At 38.9% G+C, this 26669-nt stretch overlaps 1 protein-coding gene across 3 annotated transcripts in view; it reads left to right on the plus strand.

Annotated features, from left to right (window-relative positions):
- Positions 1 to 816: 816 nt before the first annotated feature.
- The window catches only part of LOC122667513 (protein transport protein Sec24-like At4g32640), a 107513-nt gene continuing 81660 nt past the window's right edge, over positions 817 to 26669 (plus strand). For 2 of the 3 annotated variants that reach the window (XM_043863792.1, XM_043863794.1), the window contains exons 1-10: positions 817 to 911; positions 1146 to 1866; positions 1945 to 2050; positions 12295 to 12525; positions 12695 to 12769; positions 12920 to 13018; positions 13707 to 13818; positions 19017 to 19144; positions 19988 to 20107; positions 21055 to 21135. In XM_043863792.1, coding sequence (XP_043719727.1) covers positions 1202 to 1866; positions 1945 to 2050; positions 12295 to 12525; positions 12695 to 12769; positions 12920 to 13018; positions 13707 to 13818; positions 19017 to 19144; positions 19988 to 20107; positions 21055 to 21135 — 1617 coding nt within the window. In that variant the 5' untranslated portion in view covers positions 817 to 911; positions 1146 to 1201. Of the gene's footprint in view, positions 912 to 1070; positions 1867 to 1944; positions 2051 to 12294; positions 12526 to 12694; positions 12770 to 12919; positions 13019 to 13706; positions 13819 to 19016; positions 19145 to 19987; positions 20108 to 21054; positions 21136 to 26669 lie in introns of those variants that run through there. The other variant, XM_043863793.1, reaches the window with a different exon arrangement.

Below are 26669 nucleotides of genomic sequence, written 5' to 3' on the forward strand. Positions count from 1 at the left end.
ATATATATGCTCCAGCTTGAGGGGGAGTGTTGAGATTTGTTATTATAGGGGCAAAACTGTCTTTGTTTAGTATGTTTATTTCTATCCTTAGTAGGGTCGACTATGTAAGGGCATACTTGTCCTTTTATGTGTCTTTTTCATTCTATTATATATATATATATATAAGGGAGCAGACCTGCAACAGATTCACTAATTTTGTCCGCAGGTTCTCTCCTCTCTTGGAACTTGCGACATCTCCTTTCTCTTCTTTTTTTCTTTTCTTCCATGCTCTGATCTGATTTACTAACAATAATCATAGAACAACATCCTATGCAGTATGTGTAAATGTATCCACAGGAGAACATATGTGAAACAAAATTGGTCCATTGGAATGTCTGGACTCCATGGCTTGAGGATAATAAGATGACTATGATAAATTCGAAGCTGTGCAAAGAGAACCACAAACACCCATCCAAGTAAGGAATACAAACCAGAGAAATGATCCCAAGAGGAAGAGCCAGTTTCCAATTAAACAGATTCATTCATCAGACGGATGAAAACCACTGGGTGAAGTGGTTTGTGGGCCCATGAAATCTAGGCCGTCGAGATTTACACCTACGACCCAAGAACATATCTGACGGTCTATATTTTACGTACAGCGCGGCTAGCATGACATAGAGCAAACGTGATTATGCAGTAACAAGGGAAACACCAAAATCTCACCGAAAGTTACGAAGTTTAAGAGACGTTTGTAGAGCCTTTTTCTGCTCGTTAATACTACCCATCTTCGCCGGGAGAGAAAGGGGAGACCTTCAAATCCTTCGTTTTCTCTCACTCCAAAACCCTAACAATTCGATCTCTGTCTGAAAGTAAAATCACTTATCTGATTCTTCCAGAAGCTGTGACTGTCGGGTATTGCTGTTTGTAGACAGGTAGATATCTGAACCCATCTCCGAATCTGTGATCCGGAATTCATATTCTTCCGAGCTCTTTTCTTTCAATTATATTCAATTCTATCTGTCAATGGTTTTTTTTTTTTAACATATTTGAAATAGAATTGGAGAATATTTTTTTTGTTTATGTAAAATTTGGTGGAAATATTCAATTGCATTGGCTTGGGCACTCTCAGATTTGGGACTTTTGGTTGTGTTTTGTTGGATTTTCAGGGAATAGATAAAGATTTTGGATCGAGGGATCGAGATCGACTTGTGATATAGCTTCTATGGCGTCTCCTGTACCCTCCGGGGTACCAAGACCTGGCGGCAACCCTTCTTTTCCGCCACCTAATTACAATATGCAGAGAACTTCCTCTGATTCCATAGCTGCTGGCATGCAGAATCTGCAAATAAATCGCCCAGCTTCAATGCCCAATCAACCTGTTCCTCGGCCAGCACCCTTTGCTCCTCCGCCATTCGCTGCTGCTTCTGCCTCTTCTGCTCCTCCTTCGGCTCCATTTCCTGGGTCTGCACCTGTTTCACGCTCGGGGCCTCCTCCTGCTGGCTTCCAAAGAGCAGCTCCTCCTTCAACTGGTCCTCCAAATGCTGCCTCTGTGAGGCCTTCAGGCCCTCCACCTTTCGGCTTGAGGCCACCATCACCTGCTGCCTTACCATCTTCGCCACTGATGGCTGGCCCAGTTGTGCAACCATCGATTACACCGAGTGTACAGGGTCCAATGAGCAATGGGCAGCCGGCGTTTGCGTCAGGGCCTCCATATTTCCCTCCCAGTGGTAGTGCTCAGCAGCCTCTAGTTGGGCCTCCGTCAGTTGGGTTGTCGGACAGAGTGCCACAAGTTCCTCCGAGCATTCGCCCTCACCCTGTGAGTTCTGCGGGAAGTGCTTCACATGGTCCACCCTCGCAACTGGTGCCACCACCGCCAACGCTTTATCCTTCAGTAACTGCTACATCAGGTGCTGCTTTTCAGCCACCACCGCCAACACCTTATCCTTCAGTAACTGTTACATCAGGTGCTGCTTTTCAGCCACCGCCACCATTTTCAGCTGGTCAAGGCATGCCATCACCGCCTACAGGGTCTCCATATGGGGCTCAAACGTGGCCGATGCAACCTCCACAGGTGAGTTGTTTGAGAATCCACTGTTGTTTGGACTTGCTGAATATGAGAGATTACCTAATGGAAATTAATCTTGAACCAGAAAAATCCAGCTAGAGACTAGTACAAACAGGTAGGAGGACAGGGAACAAAATGGAAAATTGAGTGAAAACATAAGTGCCACAGGATGATGAATTTGACAGAAATCTGACCTGTGAACTTGAATAAAATAGATTGAAAGGTAGAAGAGATAATAAGATAGGAATCCACCTGCATTGGTTTGGAATCCTCCAAAACTTGTGAAGAGAACCCACTATTCCACTAAAGAATGCTCCTTAGCCTTAATTTGGAATCCACCATTCACACTATTGAATCCACAACAGAAAAATTTCAGGAAAACTGATAGTTATATTTGATGAATTCGTGTCCGAGGCCATAGCCACTACAAATATATATAGAATTCTTAAATTGACTATCTAACATTTCTAAACTGATTTGAACTTCAAAGTTCAAACTACTACTTGGAATATTCAAAACAGACTAGTATTCGACACTTCTACTCAAACTAGGACTCTGAAACAGAACATAGACTTAGAATGGAATCTGGATTCAAATTCCTTACGAATCTAGGACTTGACTTAGCTAACTCCTAACATAAAGAAGACTTTAAATAATCTTACTTGACTAATCTCATAGTCCTAGCTTCTACCCATATTATAAGCCCATTAAAGTGGTCTATTACAACAAAAGCCCCTTGGACCAAAATCTTAACACATATGTAACCAACTCAAGGTTTATTTCCATTACAATAAGTCAACTTCTGTGATTTATCTGCATCAATTCTCCCCTTGTTAAAAAAAGAAAAATTCATCCTTGAGTTTTGAACCAACAAAGAATCAACACCACATTATCAACTTTCATTTGGAGATAAAGTTCTGGCTTCTCTTGAACAAAAAGACTAAAATCAGCAACTCTCGAATCCTTCTCGTCTAAGTAATGGGGCATCACCAACTCAATAAACTCTTCAGTAGTGGAAACAACAACTTTAACTTTCATGGCTTTCAGTTGATTCACCTTTGATTCCTTCTCAGCCACTATCTCATCTTGTGTACAATGGAACAACTCATCATTTTTAAACACTTCTTACTTTGTTGGATTAGCAACTGTGCACTTTTCCTCTGTAGAATTTTCTTGTCTTGACCCTCTTCCTTCCTAGGTTCTTCAGGAGTCTCAGCTCTAGGAGCAGTTGCATTGGCTCTTAGGTGTTGCTCAATGATATCAATCCTCTGAGCTAGCTTTTGAACTCTCAATGAGCTGGTTGATATAGGCATGTAGTTCTACTGTAGGATCATTAACTCCGATACCAAATAATGTAGATTAATACCAAACCAGAAAAATCCAGCTAGACACTAGTACAAACAGATTGCAGAACAGGGGAAAACCGAGAAATTGGGTGAAAAGAGATGTGCCATAGGGTGAAGAATATGTCAAAAAACTGACCTGTGAAGTTGTATAAAATTGATAGGAAGAAGGAATCCACCAAATTCTGTGAAGAGAATGCACTCTTCCAGTCAAGAATCCACCTTAGCCTTCACTTGGAATCCACCAAGTAATGTAGTTCTAGATAGGATTGAGTCCCACTAGAAACCAATGAACCAGGACCTCTGATAATGTTAGCCTATTGGGGTGGAATTGGGTAATTTAAGTTAAAACTAGGGTTAGGGTGAGGTAATGAAGGTAAGTCTTATATGGTTTAATAGGCAGGTCTAGGGGGTTAATAATATGTAAAAATATCAGAGTTTCAATAGGTTTGAAAATTCTGCAAAATTAGGTCAGAACTGGTTTATCGATATGGGTTTTTGGGGTTTTAATGGTGTGTGGTGATGAGTGGGTTAGAGAAGGAATGGAGGGCTGAAACTTGGCCCGAGCCTAGAGGGGAATGGTTAGGGAACTCGATTGGAGTTTGAAGGGGATCAGGTGGCTGGAAATAGGTTGCTTGAAAACCAAGCTATGGCTTCAATGGAGTATTCCTGGGAAATTTTCAGGTTTAATGGGAGGGCTGGGGCTGTTGATTCTATGGTCTGATGGGGCTCTGATAGGGATCGATGTTTAGGTTGGAGGATGAGAGAAGAAGGGTGTATGCTGGAACTTAAATATAACTTACTGGTTTGATGTATCACCAATGGCAGCAGCTAACACAATCCAGAGAAGGGCCTCCTGATCTTCATGATGCTAGGTGTCATGGGAGATCCACCCACCCTATCCAACTGGAGATCCGCAAGGATGCAAACACTCACAAAGGGAGCAATCAGCAGCAAAGGCAGCAAAGCTAAGAAGCAGAATTGAAAATTGAACTGTGGGGGAGCCTCCCACGATGGTGCTATTTATTAATCAAGGCTAAGGCCAAAATCCTACTCAGATTAGGATTGATAATCCAATCCCAAACCTGATTCTAATTACAAAACAATTCAACCCTCTTATTAGAAATCGTGGAGGGGAAGTATAGCTGAATAAAACTAATAAATTAAACATAGCTTAAAAGATTCCTAATGAACCTATCAAATTAAAACAAAATCCAGCCAATCAGAATTAGTTCTTAAAGGCTGTAAAAAATAACTATGGGAAAACGGCTCCAATGAAATCTGCCATTCAAGGCTTCTTCTTCTTCCTTGTGCTTGGAGCTGCATCACCAAGCGTATTACTGCATCCACAACAGCAAAAATTCATTAACAATAAAAGCTATATTCATAAATTCATGTCTGAGGCCATAAGCCATTATAAGCATATGTAGAATTCATAAACTGACTCTAATATTCTTAAATTGATTTGAAATTCAAACCGCAAGTTGGAATAGTCAAGACCGACTAGTATTTGACAATCGTACTCAAACTATGACTCTAAAACAGAACATAAACATACTACGAAATTTGGACTCAAATAACTAATGATTCTAGGACTTGACTTAGCTAACTTGTAACATAAAGAAGACTCTAAACTAATCCTACTTGACTAATCTCGTAGTCCTAGCTTGTACCCATATTACAGGCCCATTAAAGTGGCCTATTACAACAAAATCCCCTTGGACCAAAGTCCCAACACATATGTTACCCAATCCAAGGCTTCTTTCTACTAAAATAAGCCTACTTCTGTGATTTAGTTGCACTGTTACCATTGTTTCAAAATGCAAAAGTCACTGGCAGAGAGAAACATGATCATGGGCGTTGAACTTTGGAAGGAAGTTACTGATGTTGTGGTTGACCTTTTATTTTGCCTTGAGTTGGTTACTCAATGGGACAGGGATGGGTAGGGATACAAATGGTTCTGGAAGTGGGATCCATGAAATTTGTGTTAGGTCTAATATTTTATATTTTTTGCTTAAATTGAGCTATACTTTCTCAGGTTTCATATAGAAACATTGTAATTCATCAAGCATTTATTTCTTTGAGCATGGCATTGAAGTGCAGATTGCAAAGCTAGTGCTGGAGGATATGTTGGGAATTGAGTTGAAGGAGGTTAAAGATGCAAATATTCAATTATACAGTCTGTGAGAAGAAACTAGTTAAATTTTAGATCTATCAGATAAGGAGTTCATTCTTAATATTGGTAAAGTAAAATAATAATAAAATACTAATAATGAATAATAATAAAAAGTGTTTAACGTTTATCCTTGCAATGGAGAAACTTCCCAAAATGTACTTCTCTCCATGCTCATTTATCCTTAATGTTGTAGTATAAAGTTGGGGCCATGGTCATTAGGTTCATTAGGCATCTTGCCTCAGCAGTAGATTTTGTGTTCCTTTGGAGGCCAAGATCTTGCAATGATTTGGCAACCTTTCAATCGAATAGGGTTTCCGAACCCCGGAAAAATATACAAACGTAGGCACAATGTAAAGTGATTCTCAAAGTTACTTGACCCCAAGACTAAGAGATGTGCAAGAGTTTTGATGAGAGATGTACCAAGCACGGTTTGAGTACTCGGTTTCGGTACTGGTTTCGCCCAGCCATAAAACCGAGTTGGGCTGAGATCTCAGCAAGTTGGTGCACTTTTTTTTTTGGACTCATTTGATGGTTTCAGTGGGTTTTTGACCTAGTTTGATCATGAAACTTGGTATACAGCCTATTTTGGGCCATTTAAACACAATGACACTATCACATTTTCCAAAATCAAAGTCCAAATAGGAGTTTGACTTCGGACCGTAGGTTGGTAGGCTACGACGTACTAAACTACTAATAGTCCCTATTCTACATAAGTTAGTAATTAATGTAGTCCTAGGTAGGAGTAGTCCCACTAGGAACCAGGGTAATAGGATCACCAAACAAGGCTGGCCGATTGGGACAGCTTAGGCTAATTAGGGCAGCATTAGGGTTAGGGTTAGGGTTAGGGTTTCATGCTAGGGTTTTATTTGGTAATGATGTGCATGTTTTTATGAGTCTATTGGTGTAGGTTTGGATTGATTTGGATGAAGTTGGAAATCTAGGGTTTCGGGTTAGAGGTCTTGTAAAAATGGAGTGTTTTTAGGATCTAAGGTTTAGGGGCGGATTTTGGGAAAGGGGTTTATAGGGTATTAATGGGCAAGTCTAGGGGGTTATTTTGGTATAAAGAAGTTAGGGTTTGGATGAGTTATGAAATTCTACAATTTAGGGCAGAATTGGAATTAGGGTTTTGATGGACAGATTGGGCTGCAACTGTGATCGATTGTCAATAATGATGTAAGGGATGTATGCTGAAAGTTTGGTTTGAAACTAATGGACAGATTTGAAGTTATGGAGGAATCCTAGTTAGGGTAGGAGTGAGAAGAAGAAGGTTTAAACAAAGTTCAGATTCAAACTTACTGGATTTGAAGAGATCTTCAATAGCAACAGCTTTGAAGATGATTAATGGGGTCTCCCGATCTACAAGATACAAGGAGATAAGTAGCAGCCCTCCCGATCTTCACGATGCAAGGAGTCGATTGGAGATCCACCAATCCCTTCACCTTGATATTACTCACAAGGCAACCTTGATATTACTCACAAGGCACACTCACGATGGAGCAAAGGCAGCAACAAAGGCAGCAAGCATAAAACTGAGTTTTTATTAATCAAAATTCGTATTCAATGCTGGCCTCCCTTACAAACTTATATAGAAGACTAAAAAATAGACTTAGACACTAAAAAGGAATGGCCTAACCTTATCCCTAACCTATTAGGTAACTTAAACTGATTAGGAAACTAGAATACTAAAGGAAATAGACTCAAAACATGGCTGGACTTATAGAGTCCTAATCCAGCCCAACTTATATCACATGACCACTTAAGTTGTCACATGACTACTTAATCAAGTCACATGACCATTTAACCAAGTCACATGATCACTTAAATTGAACCAATTGGATGCAACCAATTTGAACCGGTTCAATTTAAAAACATAAAAATAAACTAAATATTGGGCTAATCCCGTATGCAACCTATGTGCCCCTAGTTTAGGCTCATTAAAGTGGCCTAATACATAGAAAACCCTTGGGAACAAAGGCCCAACATGTATATAACCCAACCCTAGGCCTATTTCTAAAGAAATAAGCCAATTTCTATGGTGAACCTGCATCAGTAATAGAAAGCAACCAAAGCATACAATTAATGTAAACAACTTAATTACCTAAATAAGCATTAGAAATGTGAAAGTGTAAAATTCATCAATCTTAACATATACCTCTATAATTCCAAGCCATAGTTTCGAAGCAAGTTAGCCTCTGTATGTGACACATAGGTTTCCCATGTCATAGTGCTGCTGAAGCATTGCACGTACTCTTCCACATAATACATAAAAGTGTTGTCGATGATTGTTGACGTATCTCTGCGTAATCCGGTGAATTTTCTGTCGAAAAATGGGATCAAAACCAATTTTTTCAAGTTTCTTGGAGCTTCACTGTTGAGACAACCGAGAGCACTGAGATCGGTCGAGATCTCAACTGGTCTCAGTGGAGTTAAAGCATAACTTAAAAGGGGTTTTTGGTTCAGTCTCGGTCGAACAGAGGTTCGAATCAAGATCTCGACTGAAACATTGTAGTTTTCCATTTTGCCTTCCATCTCGTCTTGCCTTTTGAAGATAGCGAGATATTACCGAGATCTCGGCGAATTCTTGTTTCATGGTCCCAAGGTCCCATATATATAGCCGATGTGTTTTTTAGATGTTGGACTCAGATGGTGGACCCTGAAAGTTGTTAGTCGACTTTTGATATAACCGTTGCACTCAAAGGGATCCATTTTGGCCAACAAAAACGTTTTCAGTCGACGTCGAGAATAAATGTTCGACCTCGAAAACAGGCGGTTTACCCTCTAACTTGCTCTCTTGAACCCGGATTCACCTGATTCTTGAATCAAATGAATTAATGAAAGCTGACTCATAGAGCTTAGATTTTCATGTTTTGAGCATTGGCCATGGATGAGTGTAGGAGATATTAAATTACCAATTTCCAAAAACATGTACTAAATATAATGCCTCAACATTCTCCCCTTTTGGGTGATGACAAACTAGTTTATGAATTAGTTGTATGCTCCCCCACAACCCATGCAATATTAGAGATCAATGATAAAAATGATACCAAGTAAAAAACACGGAACTAATATGCTAGGTTGCTTACATCAAGCATAAACCAAATTAAGTCCTAATTTTCCAAGCAATGGATGGTGTCATGCACAACCAAATGAATTTGGAAAACTCTCTCCTCATATAATTCACGGATGCACTCTCTTAAAGTATCCATTTCTCCCTTATCAAATGCTCTCAAGGAGCTTTTTCCCTATTCTTTGTCCCCTTTGTTATCGACAAAAAGGATTGATGGGTAGGAGATAAATCATTTGAGTATAGTATATGTCAATGATAGCACGGAATTATTGATTCCATAGCCAACAAATTTCAAGTCATCGTAAATATAGATAAAACAAGAAAATTTCTAAATGACTGAAGATTCATAGGACTAAAAAACAAGATCAAACTACAGAAAGAACACAAACTGCTAAAAAAGAACTGATTTCTAACATTGAAAGATAAGAAGAAACACAACTACACTAGAACTGACTCAAGAACTGACTCAAGAACTTACTCAAGAACTGACAGAAGACTAATTCAAAACAGAATAAGAGAAGAGACACTGACTAGGGAACATAAAGAGAAAACAGAGAATAACTTAATAGCACAAAGTATTGAGTACAATAATAGAAAGCAAACACAGCCTTATACGAGAACTATGATGAAAATACTGACAAAACGGAAAAAAATTAAAAATTGCCTAGAACAAGTAGAAGGATTAAAATTTGATGAAGATGCCATTAGTGCTATTAGCACTAGCAACAAGAAAGATACAATGAAAAAAGCAAAAGGACAAAACAAAAGAGAAATCCATCTCATTGGGTAGGGTAGTAAGGAGGAAAGCGGAATGAGAATAAGAGTGCTGTGGGTGGAAATGGAAGAGGTAAAAGAATGACTTAGAGTCGCATGGAAAGCCATTGTGAGATATCCATTTCATTGAGGAGGGTCGTGAGAGACTATGAAGGAATGGATGTGAAATATGATCAGTGCATCATGCCTTTGGGATTCAATCCCCGGCAGACCCTGTTGACCGCTTAGCTAGGTCAGTTGACCAACTAAGAGGAATACTCTGTTTAGAGTATGAGGGAATGGAAAGGTAGAGAAGAGATAATTGCCTTTTTCATCAACAAACACAAGTTAGTAATCACCAAAAACATATGCTAAATATAATTCTCAATAGTGTGGAGTTGACAAAGTTAATTGGTGGAGAAGTAACATATAAATGAAGTTATTGTAGCTTAGATGGATGAGTGGTAAAATTTGAAAAGATTAAAAAAAAAAAAGAATGAACACATTAAAGGTAATCTAGGAGTAGCTCTGGTACATGATAAGTTAAGACTTAAGATGGCACTTGAGGTGGCATGGACATGTGCAAAAAATATTTTTGAATGCACCAGGAAGGGGGGGGGGAGAGTGACATTATTTAGATTCGAAGAACTGAAAGAGAGCAAGGAACAAGCCTAAAATGACTTTGGGGAAAGTGGTGAGGAAAGACATACACAGACTAAGGTTGACAATAACTGTGGTTTTGAGTAGAGTTGAATGGCAAAACAGGATCCATGTATCCGAAACGAGATGTTATGTTGAAATGAAAAAATGCAATATTTCAGAATTTCTGTCATCTCGTTTCGAAAATTTTGGTCTAAAAAATGCACCGTTTCGTCGAAATTTCGGTCATTTCGCTTCAGTATTTCGACATTTTACACCCTGAAATGGCCAAGCAAAACTCATAGAAAAAATACAATATTTCGCCGAAATTTCGATGTCTCGGAAATTTCGGTTTGGCCGAAATGGCCTTCCGAGACGAGATATAATACTATGGTTGTGATAAGGCTTGGTTGAATTTGAGGTTGAGTTTGTATTTAGGCGCCATTGATTGCTCATTTATTGATAACCTCCACCCCCCCCCCCACCGAAAATAAGTTGGCCACTTAATGATCATATTTGGACTGAACAATTTTTCCCTTTTCAGGTTATTGTCATGATGCTCTGGTTTCGTTCTTAGTGCAATAATAACCATCCCTCATCATTCATATCTGATGGCTAGATTTGGATCAAATTTGATCTAATGGTCATATTTAAAGATGAATAATATCAGATTTTTTTTTGGATGAATAAAAAAATTCATTACCAAAGGAAGGAAAAAGAGAGGGGGGGGGGGAAGAGAACAAACAAGCACTTAGCCGATTACAAGGCCCTGCTAAGGGGAGGCGAGGGCTTGCAAAGGGGAAGGGGAATGGCCCCAAACCACCACAACTCACTAAAAGAAAGAAAGCCTGAACATAACAAGGCAACCAGATCCAATCTCGACGAGAGTGCGCTATCCCGGAGTAGAGAGACCCAAAGTGCCACGGCAGAGGGCATGATCTTTGATAGCCATGCTTAGGGGAAAAATCTTATCATTGAATGACAAGGAGTAGTCTATGTAGGGCTGCTTCTTAGGATAAGGAGGGGAGCTAGTGTCGCGCCGATGGTAAACACGAAGGGGCAGGTGAGGGGCAATAGGGGGTTGGAGGGAATTGGAGGGAGAGAGATGGGCCTTGGGCTGGGACGCAAGCCCAAGGTCGAGAGAGATGGCCTCCTGAGAAGGGTTAGAGGAAGAGGTAAATGGGCCAACCGGGGTATTAGAATAGGTTGGTGGACCGAGCAAATGGGCTGGTCCAAAGGGGCCAGCAAACACAGGAGTTGAAGAGAGTGGGCAGAGAAGGAAATGTGACAGTAGGGGAAGGGGCACCCCAGGATATGCTGTAGGAAGAGGTAAGAGTGGGGTGGGAAGGGAGGATCGGGGAGTCGAAGAGGAAATCGCATTCGAGGAGTCGACTAGCAGAGAGAGGGGCGCAGGGGGAGGATGAGAGGTGACAGGGGTTGTCAGAGTAATATCAGATTTTAATATCTCAAATTCAAGATTTAAATTAAGAAATATCCAAACAGAATTTTGAGAGATTGATGGGGTTGATTGATGAAAGGGAAAATGGTGATCTATGGGTAAATTATGGAAAGGTAAAGTAGGGAAGTGAATCCTAAGATTTAGGATCAGAAAGTAGCATTTGATGGAAGGAAGGAGGAGGAGGAGAGAAATTTGTTGTGCTTGTCTGAAGAAGAAAGAGAAAAAATAGGAAGAAAAAAAGGGAGGAAGGATAACAAGTGAAAGAGAGAGAATCCCAGTCGGGGGGGGGGAATGAGAGAGGAGAGAGAGGAAGAAAGAGAGAAATATCTCTTGAGCGATAAAAAAAGGGAGAGAAGAGCCAGCTAGGCCATTCCCAAATCAAACAAAATTAATACATTAACAACTTTCTCATAAGGGGGAGAGGTCACATATTTATTGGAAAAAACCCAAGATATCACAATACTTTTCTAGATAGCATCTTGAGTTCTTGACACCTAATGTTGCCTATAGAAGTACTCTAATTTTCCTAGCATTTCTAATAATAGGATTCTAGGACAGTGAAACTAAATTTGGACTCTAGCCATGACACCCCTAATAAACTATTAATTTTTGTGTACCCCTTTAGACCCTCATTTTTGTGCTTTTTATTTCAGTACATTACAATAATAAAGACTAAAAACTCTAGCCCCATCAAAACCGTTACTAAAACCTTGCCCAAATTTTAAACTGCGTTTGCACTAAGTTCAATAGTATGTTTACAAATTTTTTTTTTTAAATGTGAAAATGAATTTGGAAGTTCGTGGTTGTTTTTAGGTTACTCCAATTCCTGGTACTCAACCACCAAGAATGTTTGGAATGCCCCCACCACCTCCACCAAATCAACCTATGAACTCTATGCCTCCTTCTATGTCTCCTCTTCCAGTAGCTGGAGCCCCTGCAGCTGGGTCATCAAAAATTGATCCCAATCAAATACCTCGTCCTGTGCCAGGTTCCTCAATGATAATTTTCGAAACTCGTCAGGGCAATCAGGTCAACGTTCCTCCGGTATGTATTTCATGTAGAATATGCTTTTGTATCAATTCTATTAGATACATTGTAATTTTTTTTCCCTACATGCTACATCTACTGCTACTTATACATTTCACATTGCATAGCAACTAATTATTGTTTTTTGTTCCCTTTTCTGAACAACTTGCATTGTATTTTTACGAAGCCTGCTACCAGTAATTACATTGTCAAAGACACTGGGAACTGTAGTCCACGTTTCATGAGGTGTACGATTAATCAGGTAAACTTTTAGTGTATGAATGTGAATTGTTGTCTGGCTAATCTTCTTTGGCTAATGGATCTGTAGTTCTTTTAGATAATCATGTATTTTGGTGTTATGATTTTGTGTCCTTATTTTTATTTTTCGAGGGGGTTATGTTTGTTTCAACAGATTCCATGCACTGGTGATCTTTTGATGACATCAGGCATGCAGCTGGCTTTGATGGTTCAACCTTTGGCCCTTCCTCATCCGTCTGAAGAGCCCATTCAAGTAATACAACGATTCCCTCCCGCCTCCCCCAACATTTCAGTGTACTGTATATTTTCTCTTTGTATGTGCAGGTTTTCTTGTGTTGAATTGAATTTTTATTACTGAGAAAGTCTTCGACTGAGATCTGAAGCCAACAGCCTAAAGCTCACTTTTGCCTTAGTCTAGCTGGATGAATACATTAGGATGATAACTTGTTCAACCGTTTGATTTACATGCAATAGGCGATGATGAATGTTTAAAGTATTAAAGTCATAAAGCTATGTGATGGGAAAGTTTTTACTGCAAGGGGCTGTGCTTCTTGTCCCTTGTCCTAGTGTTGTTATCACCATTCAACCCCTATGTGGCAGAAGCAACTTGGCGTTAACTCTAAATGTTAAATTAGTTATGAGGATGATAAACTAAAGCTTAAAGTTCTTTACTAGCATGTGCCTCATATGCATAACTAAAATCATGAAACATTACTTAACACATATGTCTGATATTTTTGCGAGTATGATGTCGTAAACAATAACAATCTATTATTTTATTTTATTGGTGACTTTGTTGTAAAGAATATATTATTTTATTCTATTGGTGACTTTGTTGCTACAGGAAATTACTCTCAATTGAAATCTCATAATTTCGACAATTACGTTGATACACATAATAACTCATCAATATTGTTGTGGACTATTTTACTCTTTTCTAGGTTGTTGATTTTGGGGACAGTGGACCTGTTCGATGTTCTCGTTGCAAAGGGTACATAAATCCTTTAATGAAATTCATTGATCAAGGAAGGCGTTTCATTTGCAACTTATGTGGTTAGTATAAATGATTTTTTATTTTGGGCAAATTTATTGATTTTTTTTTTGTTGTTGTGTGTGTATGCTATTCTACAAAGGCATATTGATTATTAGATCAATATTCTTATTAGTCTTGATCTGCAAATTATGCAATCTGCTATTTATGATGGAAATGCCAGACTTCCATATCATGGTGCTTTTTGCTTATTGTGTATCTTATCAGTTACCATGCTCCAATTTTGTTTATTCCCTGGGAACTTCAACCTATGCAATAGTTGTTTATCCCTATTGGCATCTTCTAGTCCGTGCTTTTCAAGTAAATGTCACAATTGTGGGATGGAACAGTCTCCTTCCCTCCTTTCTCACTGTGTGTGTGTGTGCATGTTACACGGATCTTTCAACCCCTAAGCACCCAGGTTGACACACTATGACATGGATATGGGTATGGAACCTTTGTCAGGTCCTCCTCACTTTGCTTGGACACACCTATTTTGTCAAGGAAAGAAAAGGGAAAAAAAGGGCTGGCTATCAGATGAAGAAAAAGAGGAAGAAGGGGCAGCCCCTTAGCAAAACAAACAAAAAGGAAATCTGGAAGAAGCTATGCACCTTATTCTGTCTGGGCCCCCAGGTCAGTTTTAGTCCGAAAATGAGGAGGAGAAAAAGAACCGGGGGGGGGGGGGGTTTGAAAATGTGGAAGGAGAAGAAAATGAAAAGAAGAGTAAAAAAGAAGAAAAAGAATAAGAGAACATTCTTGGAACTAGAATTAGCATATGGAATGGAGCTTATTTCGTTCCAATATTATTCTTACCTGTTCAAAAGAAAAAAAAAAAAAATTCTTCAAATCTTGCGCTCACTTTGGCCGCCTTGGCCTTGCCCAGCGCCATGAGCCCTCCTTGGCTCCGTGACAACCATGGAAGAAGTGTACCAGCTGTTACTTGTGCTGCTTCTTCATCTTTCATCTTCAGCATCAAGATGGCGATAACACTTCTGCCATTCTGTCAAGTGGGAGCCTTAAGCCCCTAATCATGGGCTTTAAGCCATTTAATCTTGTTTCTCCTTATATTATTTTACACTTTAGTCCTTAGGAATTTATAATAAAAGTGAAGAGAACTTGTAATTAATATTTAAAACTTAAATTTATACTTGAACTCCCTAAAAATTGCATTTCACATTTGAACCTTATTATTTACATCATGCCCTTGGTTTTGTAATATTTTAGGAGCTAGTGCTGCCCTAATTTTGGCAACTGAAAAGATAAAGATAAGGGAAAGGTGCTTACTCGTTCTACTTGAGAAGAGTTCAAATTTGAAAACCTTAAAAAAAATTTTGAACCCAAATTAGGAACTGGATTAGTTGTATAAGGGGATAAATCAGAAGTTTAGAATTAAGAATACAGAACCTCCTCACCTAGCTTGAACACACCTATTTTGTCAAGGAAGGAAAAGAGGAAAAAAAAAGAGAGGACTGGCTATCAGATGAAAAAGAGGAAGAAGGGGCAGCCCCTTAGCAAAACAAACAAAAAAGAAATGTGGAAGAAGAAGAAGCCATAGCAGTTATATGTGTCCAAGGTGACTGGGCACCTTATTCTGTCAGGGTCCCCAGACCAGTTTTAGTCTGAAAATGAGGAAATAAGGGAAAAAAAGGGGTTGTGGGGGGGGGGGGGGGAAAGGGGTGAAAATAAAAGGAGAAGAAAATGAAAAGAAGAGAAAAGAAAGAGAAAACATTCTTGGAACTAGAATGGCATATAGAATGGAGCATATATTCTTCCAATTTTATTCTTACCTGTTCAAAAGAAAGAAAGAAAAATTCTTCAACCAATCTGGCACTCGCTTTGGGCGCCTTGGCACCTGGCCACCGCCATGAACTCTCCTTGGCACCATGACAACCACGGAAGAAGTGTTACTTGTGCTGCTTCTTCATCTTTTATCTTCAGCATCAAGATGGAGATCACACTTCTGTCTTTCGGTCGAGTGTGAGCCTTAAGCTCCAAATCATGGGTTTTAAGCCTTTAATCTTATTTCTCTTTATAATATGTTGGTTGAAAAAGGAATAAATTTTTGTTATCTAACACTTTAATCCTTAGGATTTATGATTTTCATCATGCCCTTGGTTTTGTATTATTTTACGAACTAGGGCCGGCTGAACCCTAATTTCAGCAACGTAGAAGATAAAGGAAAGATGCTTATTGGTTCTACTTAAAAAGTTAGAGTTCAGATTTGAAAACCTTAAAAAAAAAAGGAAATTTACGAATATCCCCCTGAGGTATGGACTTTTTACCGATGCATTCATGTTTACATACTATTTATATGTACCTCCCCTACTTTTCATAATAATTAATAAGTTAATCCAATTCGTTAATCTGGTACGAAAAACGTTAGAATATATTACATATTGACAAAATTGTCCTTCTTGCTAAAATAAACCTGTTCTTCTATTTTTCCCTTACTTCTACTCTTGAAGAACCCTAATATCAGAGAATCATCCATGGCGGCACCGTCTCTCCCATCTCCAGTAAGGAGAAGCCCTTTACATAAAACTCATCTTCCCTGTGACAATGACTCACAGATCTGTAAAAAAACTAAAACATGCAAAATCAATCTGAATTTGATATGTTTTGGGGTTTACAATACTGTAACGGATAAATCCCATCATTCCTTTTAGTGATCTCATCTCCAAGGGTTAAAACGAAATTGCTAATGAGCGATGGAATCACTTTACCTGAACCGATGAGAAACCAGCGAGATGAAGACAAAAATACTGAAGCAGACACCAGTGGTCTGCGCTCAAGACGAACCCGTCGCTATTAAACCAGTTGGGTTTTGCTAGGTTCCTGATCAGATTGGTATGCTTTTTTAAGCTCTTCTCTCCAGGATTCTACGCAGCCTTTGAAGAGATGGGCAACGGTATTGGAGAAAATTGTAAAGCAACAATATGCAAGAGATTAAAACATGAAAAGGGATTCTCCATGTTGGATTTTCAGAAGTTCAGAATGAACAGGGAAGGTTACATAAAGATGAGGCCAATTTAAAGTGTTCAAGAGGCTGACCAAAGATCCATGAAGGACTACTCAAAGTAGCACCAGAAGAGGAAGACCAAGTATGATTTGTGGACTTGTTTTCGCCTTATATGAAGGGTTTCATGAGTTCCAGGGAAAACTCGAAGAACGAACTGCATGCTTTTTTTTATTATTTTAATTCTATCATCTTATCATGGTAGTTGGAACGATGGGATTGTTTTGGAGATGAAAATTGCAAAGAGAATTGAACGATGGGATTGTTTTCGAGAGATGACGAATGCTGGGAGAATCACCGATTGGGTTGTTTTTGGAGTTGATTGAAACAGAGGAGTATAGAGATGGGAATGATGAAGGTCGACCTTGCAGAGAGATGGGGGCGGGAAGGTCAAGTTCAATGACATCGCCTCTCGCTGCTCCGATTGCACCTTTGCCAAACGCGGCGGTGATTTAGGTCTTCACCTCTTCTATTTATTTTCCTTCATCCATTCTTACTTCCGTTCTCCTCCTTTATGCTTTACTTTTATATGGATTCTGAATTCTGGGTTCTTTTCCCGGTTTACATCTTGGACCTAATGGCTGCGGCAGATCCACTCTCTCAAAGGTATCTCACTATTTCAATCTATGTTGGTGGCTTCTGTTGCTTATTTTAGTCTGTTTGTATGAATTAGTGTTCAATCTTATCGGGGTTTCTTTGAATTGAAACCTATGTCGCCGATAAACAATGGAGTTCTTGAATATTTGATGTCAGGGCTCCCGGACTGACAGATTTTACCTACATAGATAAATAGAAGGGTCATTAAGTTGGAGTAAGCAATGTGTTACTGATGTTATCCATCCCAAAAAAAAAGTGTTGTGGTCGCAGGTTGTGGAAGATTGCCGGTGCAGAGGAAGAAGAAGAAGAGTCAAGGGTATATTGGTCCTAAAATATCTAAAACACACCTACCGTTTGTCACAAACGGAAACAACTAACGGCTTGGACTAACTTATCCATTAATATGAAAAGTAGGGGAGGTACGTGCAAATGGTGTGTACAGATAGATGTATCGGTAAAAAGTCCATACATCAAGGGGGTATTCGTAAATTTCCCCAAAAAAAATTTTAGAACTCAAATACGAAACTGGATTAGTTGTATAAGAGGATAAATCATAAGTTTAGAAACTAACAAAACAGAACTTAAATTATGGAGATTTGAGAAATCAATAAGGGCTGAAACAGGATCTTAGGTGAAAATTATACCTCAACAAAGACTGATCAGTTGGGTGCTTGGGGGGCTAAGACTCTGGATTGGAGATCTATAATAAACAGAGTTACAGAGTAGGAATCTAAGATGGGTATTGGGTAAGACAACAGAAAATTGGAATCTAATAATCAGATTGAAAGAAATGAGTTTCAGAAGGTGAACTATGATTTGCAAGAAATTGTATATGAAATTTCAGGCCAAATAACAAGTATTCAAGCGACTATGAACAAAATTAGGTGGTCCAAATCGAAGGGAAAAGGAGGGTATCACAGAGTACTTTTTGCAGCTAAAAAACTGATGTGTTATGACTTGTGATGGAGATTTGAACTAAAAAGATGGAATCAGATTACCAGGAACTGGAAGAATAGATATCGGCAGTAGAACTCCAGGCCATGAGTCTGGGAAAATACTCAGGAAATCACCACAAAGCTCCACTCAAATTGCCCAACCAGAAACAGGAAATCTCTCCCATACTTATCAATTAAAAAACCCCTAAAATCCTATTCTGAGCATCACATTAAAAGCTGAAATTAAAATAGCAATAAAAATTCTTATTCTGGACCTACAATAGAAATCCTATTAGTATTAAGATTGTCCAATTACTTAGAAACTAGGTATTAATCTAGGACTTGACTACCCCAATATGTGGGGTCCTAGTCCATTTACAATAATATATACCCAAAAGTAGACTATCTAAGGCCCACATGACCACTATTGCACTTATTTAAGGTCTAAGAAAGTTTATTTCTCTTAAACCGAGGCCCATAACTAAGAACAAAACTTTGCCACTTGTTTGGGGGGGGGGGGAGGAGATAGTCCTGAATGTGACTAGACAGCCTGCATTATTAACCCATGCAACATAGCTCTCTCTCATGTTTGAAGCCTTTTGGATTTTAAGTGTTTATTATGTACTAGATTCTTTTGGGGGTTCCACATGCAACATTTGCTGTTTGTCTGCAGGATTTACTGATGAGACTCCTCGTGAGTACCATTGCAATTTGGGACCAGATGGTAGGCGTAGAGATGCTGATGAAAGGCCTGAGTTATGTAGGGGAACTGTTGAATTTGTTGCACCAAAGGAATACATGGTTAGTTAATATATAGCTTTGTTTGATGTTTGTGGGTTCAATGTCTACTGGATTTCTTTTTGTACTATGTGGGTTACCTTTATTTTTGTTGGATAATCTATTTAAATTTTGCTTGGAGGGAAGGGATTTTCAAATGAAGCATAGGTACATCCTTTTATTTTGATGATATCCATTTGCTTGGCAATGATGCCCTTAACCAGAGCTTAATGCCAGTAATATGTTCTGTTTCGAATAAATGGTTCTCTTCTTTGTTTGGAATACCACAGATGAGAAGGATATAGGATATTGCTTGATAAGCCTTCCGTTCTGTTGTATTTCCTGGTAACTACTAAGAAAATATTGGATAGCCTTGTCAATGGTTGGGAGATTCTTTTTCCCAATACAGATAATGGTGATATTATGGAGGGGATACTGGTGCTCAACTCTTGAAAGGTTATTTAGCGGTTTGTAATGTTGACTTATGAGTTGGACTTAGTTGTTCATGTTGTAGGTCCAAGAGTTACTTGGACACCTTTTGATCTTTGATTAACTTGACATTTGTTAATGTTCATCACAGAGATCATATACTTTGCTACAGCCTTCTGGTCCTGATTTGCTGTTTTGCGTTATTTCATTATTTGAGAGAGGCAAACACTTCTTATCTCATTGAAAACTTCATAATTGGTTACTGCCTCTTGATCTCAACTTTCTTTGTTTGGGAGAGAGAAATACTTATTATTGGACACTATTTTGATTTTGCTTTCTGGTGTTATGTTTTTGTTTTCCCAAAGGTTATTCTTTTGTTCTCTGCATCCTTGGGTTACAAGATGTTTAAAATGTTTGCACGTTTCATCTTATTTTCAGGTTCGTGATCCAATGCCTGCAGTATTTTTCTTCCTTATTGATGTATCCATGAATGCTATACAGACTGGTGGAACTGCAGCTGCATGCAGCGCAATCAACCAAGTTATTGCAGACCTTCCTGTAAGGCCATGTAAACAATTAATGTCTAGGCTATGAGCAGCTTTGAGTACTAGTTGTCACTGCCACTTTTCCTTGTGAATTTGGAATGCATTTTGATTCATCTGAAAGGAGTTCTATAGATCAAAAAGTCAAGAATCTAGCATCATTGTTTCTGAAGGAAAATGTACTATGCCCCATAGGGAGAGAATTTCCATCCTCCATTACGAAGCTCCTTGTTTTTCTTTTTGAATTCATTTGTAATGAATCTTGGGAGACGTTCTGATGCTGATACTATCATGCCAGACCCTTGTGGTTTTTGGCAAAAGGTGCAAAGTTGGGGACCGCCCAGGCTTTTTTTAATGAAAAATCGGGATTTGTCTTTGCTCTCACAGAATGCTGTGCTGGGGACTGCAGGCTGAACTGGTTCCCTATATTAATTCTGGATTTAGAATTAGATAAAACCATTTTCATATGGATCTTATTAAATTTCTGTTAGGAATATATAAAACCATTGCTGTAAGATTCTCTCCTGCAATTCATTCTTTTAACTTGCTGCTTTTCTTTGAAATTTCTGCTTAATAAAAAAGTCTTTGTAAGGGTCGCATTATTTTTACTTCTTTTTCCTTTTTTTTTTAAATAAAAAAATCCGTAAATTGATAGTAATCTGAATTAGGGTGGAAGGATTAGAAACAGGGGAAATTGATAAAACTTGGGGATAGCATGGCAATTCTCGAAATTGTTTATCTTTACATTAGGATGGCTATATTAGGAAGTGCAATGAGAGTAATATGGGCTACAGGGAGGAGTTAAATGACTCATATCTTTTCATATACTAATATATGCTTGTAAATTAATCCCATCATATTCTAGTATTCTTTGTAGAAGATCATACTAAAACAAATCATTATATATATGAAGTAAGATGTCCTTCTTAGTGTTTGATTCATTTGACTGATTTGTTGCTGCAGGAAGGTCCTCGGACGTTTGTGGGTATTGCAACATTTGACTCCACGATTCATTTTTACAATTTGAAGCGTGCCTTACAGCAGGTAACTTAAATCTTAATGGTGTATAGAAAACATTTTGTTACTATGTTTTTACATCTATTCTTTGGTGAGGTTATTGGCTGGCCAATGACGTATCTTTGACTTCCTATGGTGGTTAATCCAAGACCTTTTTACCAAAAAAATAAAATAAAAATCTAAGACCTGTATCTTTTTTAGACCAATTGAGAAGTTCTCTAATAGGTTGACCACTTGGAAGAGGAATTACATATCTTTGGGAGGTAGAATCTCATTGATAAATTCTACTTTGGCTAGCCTCCCAGCATACTACTTGCTGGTTTTTAGGGCTCTTGGAATGGTGATAAACATCATCAAGAGGATCATCAGGGATCTTTTTTGAGGGGAGCCTGGGGGAGAGAAGGAGAGATCATTTAATTGGGTGGGAAGCAGTCTCTTTGTCTATGGTGAAGGGGATTTAGAAATTGGTTATGTGGAGCATAGTTGTTGAGGTGACAAGGCGATCCAAGGCGGTGGAGGGGCGCCTAAGCCCTTAGGCGAGAAGGCGCCCTAGTGTTATTTTTTATTTCCCCTCTTTTCTAACATCATTTAGTATGCTACTACATATACCTTATATTATAAAAAATCAACATTATGCCACATCAAGTCATCAAAAATCAACATAGAACTAGAAGACAGCAGAACTGAAGAAGCAAGCACAAACAAGCTCATGTGGCATGCTTATATTTTTGAATCTTAAACAAACAAAAAGGCATTGTACATGGACAGTCATTGTTTCCGATAATCATCATCGAATGACATGGGTTCATTTGATAAAAAAGAACACGATCATGTTGAAGGGGTATGATTATCCTCTAACTCAAACGTGTGAACTGAATTGATTTGTCAGAATCTTCTTCATCATTTACCACGTACCTTGTGTTGCAGTACAGATTTTCATTGTTATTGCCATGATCCTGGGAGATGGTCTCTATGACTTTTGTGAAGGTCCTCAGTTGGACTCTCTTTTTGGTGTTTTAACAACTCTGTGGTAAAGAAGAAGAATAAGGAGGAGGAAGAGGAAGAGGAAGAACCGAAGAACAAAAAAAAAACACAAGAGACGGACTACCGGAGAAGGAGAAAGGGAAAAAAAAAGGGGAGAAGAAGAGGAGGAAGATGAAGAACCAGAGAAGAAGAAAAAAAGAACTACTGCAAAGTCTGGAATCAAGGTGCCGCTGGTAAAGTAGTATACGGAACAGAGAAAAAAAAATGAAACAAGCAGAACAGAGAAACAAAAAAAAAACAAAAACTTGACAGAGAAGAGTCAAGGTTGGAACAGAGGAGGAGAAGAAGAACAAAGAAAAAAAATCACAACAGAGAAGGTGTGAGCAGGTGGAACAGGAACTTGGTGAGATCTCGCTAAAAACTCGGTTTTTTTTTTTAAATATGAGATGAGTGGCGATACACATGGATTACAATATCTCAGCTGAGATCTCGGTTCAATTAATCAATGGCCCAATATAAATAGTGCAGATCTTGACTGAGACCAGTCGAGATCTCGCTAATTTCGCTGGTCTCGGCAAAGAACACACAAAATACCCAAATTGCATGGTTTTGCTCCCATTTTCCACCGAAAATTCGTCAGATTGCACGGAGAAGCTGCATCCAACATAAAAGGTTCTACATCTACAACAAATTCAAAGTAGTTTGAAGAAGTTTGGAGGATTACAAGGAGAAGGTAAACCATTTTTCCCAAAAGCTATTTTTTTTCTTGCAAAAAAGGTGTTCAAATCTTGGTGGTTGGGTGTCAGATTAATATATGTTACACATCTTTGGCCGATTGATGACTTCATGGGTGTCAAATACTCAAATTAATATATGTTACACTCTGCACATGAGTTCTACAATCGGAGCACTGGTTTAGGTTTTGTGGACGACATATTCACAGTCTCAAACCACCCATACATGCCGATGGTTGTTCAACAGCCTGGTGGTAGTAGCCGTGGATCGATCTCATCCCAACCGCCTCTTCCATACTGTCATCCCACGAACCTACCCCTGGGAGGATCCGACAAGTGACCCGGATACTCACGGTATCCAACCACCTCCAGGATCACAGAAGCAGTACTTAAACGTCACAAGCCACACAAAAGGGGCAGATAGATAATAAAAGTGTGATGGAGTGCGGCGGAAGACTTGAACTACCCATAGATGGATTATATCATTTCTAATAAAATCCCACATACCTATGTTATACCATATACATATCAATTTAGGCTCAGAAGTACAATATCCTAATAATTACACTTGTGAAAGAAAGGAAATTAAATAAACACAAAATTGTCACAGAACTGCAAGATAAGAATGATCTATAGTTCCATCAATTGCTTCATCATCCATTGGTAAATCAGTACCTGCAAAACCATCTAAAAAGGAAGATTCCATGGGGATGAGCTCCACTGAACCTAATGAATGAATAATAAGCCATGCATGCAGATGCAACACAACATGATCCTATATGCATGAGATTCAGTTTTATTCGCTAGTCCACCTAACATCAAAACTAAGTCACTAGGTTGATGCTACGATAACAACTCAGGAATTTTACATGGCTTTTTCTGTACCTCACCGCATCGAGACCTCAGCTGTTACCCTGGGAGCCCACTTAGGTAATGGGTTGTAAACCATCCATCTGGCTGACCCCGATAACCATAGCCTACCGTAACCCGGGTGGGTGGCAACTCCTCGGACATTAGGGAGCTATGATTACCCAACACCTATACCCCTGTTGGTAAGGGTTGTAGCATCAGGGTCTGATATTCGTAGCCTTATGCATACTATATGGCATAGTACGATGTATACAGAGCTCCCGCAACTCATACTACGGCACACCATACCCCTCGTTTCTAAGCCGACTACGATATTTAATCTACCAATTTCATTAGCATGCATTCCAAACATCATAGTATCTCAACATTTCTCTTTTAATAGCTCCATATAAACAAAACAAGAATTTAAGAATGATATAACATATGAATTTCTATTAACATAATATAACAGAAACATTACACCTACATGTATGGCGTATTCCCACTCACCTTGTTGTGTTTGCGTTCGCGAAATTGAATTAGTCCTCAAGACGGTTGCCGATAGGTTTCGTCGATTGAGCGGTCCTATCATAAGCTTGATAAGTCATACACATGTGTCAAAATGTATTTGAGCAAAGGTGGGGCCCTAGGGTATGCTTGGGTGTGATTTCGAATGAGTCTCAAACCCAAAATAGACATGACAACAACTCTGGATGATAGGAGTAGTCGACCAGAGGTATCATCCATAGTGCAGGCTGAAACCAAAATACATTCTGTTTTATAAACCCTGTACTCTGGCAATAGGAGTGGTTGACCAAAGCCACCGACCAGAGTATCTGTTGCAGGATTTTCTAAGGACGAAAACAGGGTTTTTGTTATGGATTCAACCAATTGGCTCAGGGTTTTTTGTTTACACATGAAATTAAGTTCTTATAACTCAAATTAGGCTTAGGGAAATGGGTAATTTGATGTTTTGATATGGGGATCGGGGCATGCATGGGGTTTGGATTCCAAATACATGGATGTAGCCATGCATGGGTGGAATTCTGTAACCAATGCTTCAATTTAAGCATTCCAGGCAAGGAAGGTTAGGAATTGGGTTAGAAACAGGATTAAGGTTAAGCTATGGGGTATGGATTAGACATGCATAGGGGTTTTGGGTTCTAATTTTGTAAGTTCTTAGGCTAATTTATGATTAAGTTTGGTAGATAACAATTTCTAGTTTTTAAACTTTGAAAATAACTTAATCCAAAGTCTAAGAAGAACTAGAAGATGGGAAAATTGACTAGGTTGAATGTTTACCTTGAAATTGGGAGTAAGATGATGGATTTCTCAACTTGAATTACACTAGCAAACTGAAATTTGGAATTTCAAGAATGGGTCAGTAAGGTTTCATGAAGGGTTAGATGGAACTGAAAGATAGACTGAGGAAGATGAAGCATCTTTCCTAGATTTAGAAGCTTAGAAGCTTAGGTTTCTTCCTCCCTTCCTCTTTTCTTCTTCTTCTTTTTCTCTTCTTTTCTCTCCTTCTCCAAACGATTGAAACAGTGAAATGGTTTTAGAAATGAGTTTTAGTTATATAGTAAGTGGCTTAGGGTCTGTTTGGTTTAGGATCAATTTGGATAAAACTGGTTTTTAAACCGATTCTGTGTACATGGGTTGTTACACGGGGTCCCACGTACTTACAATTGTCGGGGAACATTTCTACCATTTCTACTAGGTTATTGGGACATGGTGACAAGATCCCCGACTCGTGACACCGGTCCCTGCACTCCCGGTACAGAGATTTGACAGTACAAGCTCTGGTCGATGGGAGTGGTTGACTAGAGTCATCGACCAGAGTGTCTTTCTTGTTGAAACACAGCTGGATTCGCTCTCGGTTATTGACTTCTTCACACCCTAACTTCCCAAACATGATTTCTAGTTTTAAAACATATTTTACAGTTAGGATTCGTTAACTAGGGGTACTTTCCATGAGCTGTACATTTGGTGGTGGACCTTGCAGTTGCACAGGGATGGTGTTTGCTTCCTCACTGGTATGTAGGTCCTCACCAGCGGGGTTACCTCATTAAATTCAACCACCGGGTCAATACACCATAAGATACCGGTGGATATGGCTTTGGGTTCCGCACTCACGACCAAAAATTCAAATTAGCCCGAGTTTTTTGGGCACGGGTGTAACACATACCCTAGGATAAGGCACCTTCAGTTAGTTGATGACAACACTTATATGACTTCTGTGGAAGACTATGTGGGATTCCTTAGGAGTACTATGATATGGGAATCCTATGTGGCGCATTCAGAGGAATACTTGATTCGGCAATATGGCTTGGGATGATAGATGTATATATTAAGATTGATGTATTTTACACTTTTACATTTCTGATGCTTATTTAAGTTGTTTTATATTAATTGTATGCTTTGATTGCTTTCTATTATTAAATTATGTGTAGAATAGGGCCTATTAGTACATCGTAGCCTACCAAACTAGGGTCTGAAGTCGAACTCCTATTTGGACTTTGATTTTGGACAATCTGGTAGTGCCATTGTGTTTAAATGATCCAAAATAGGCTGTTTACCAAGTTTCGTGACCAAACTTGGTAAAAAACCCACCGAAACCAGCTACCGAGTTCAAAAAAAAAAAAAAAACTGCACCAACTCGCCGAGATCTCGGCCCAACTCGATTTTTTGGCTAGGCAAAACTAGTACCAAAACCGAGTTCTCGAACCATGGTGAGCAGCAAGTCGAGGGTCGATTTATTTTGCTTTAAGTGATTCTAGTGATTTGATGTAACACGGTGTACAATAATTATGCATACAAGCCTTTAGAAAGTATAAGGAATGGAATAAATAATAATAATAATAATAATAAAAATGAGTAAATGATAAATAATAAATAAAATTAGCGCCTTGACACTAAGGAGACAGTTGCGTAGACACCCCCCCCCCCCCAAAAAAAAAAACGCTTGGACGCCATAGCGGCTCCTAGATGACA

This window comes from Telopea speciosissima, chromosome 7, assembly GCF_018873765.1.
Source record: "Telopea speciosissima isolate NSW1024214 ecotype Mountain lineage chromosome 7, Tspe_v1, whole genome shotgun sequence".
Classification (NCBI taxonomy): domain Eukaryota; kingdom Viridiplantae; phylum Streptophyta; class Magnoliopsida; order Proteales; family Proteaceae; genus Telopea; species Telopea speciosissima.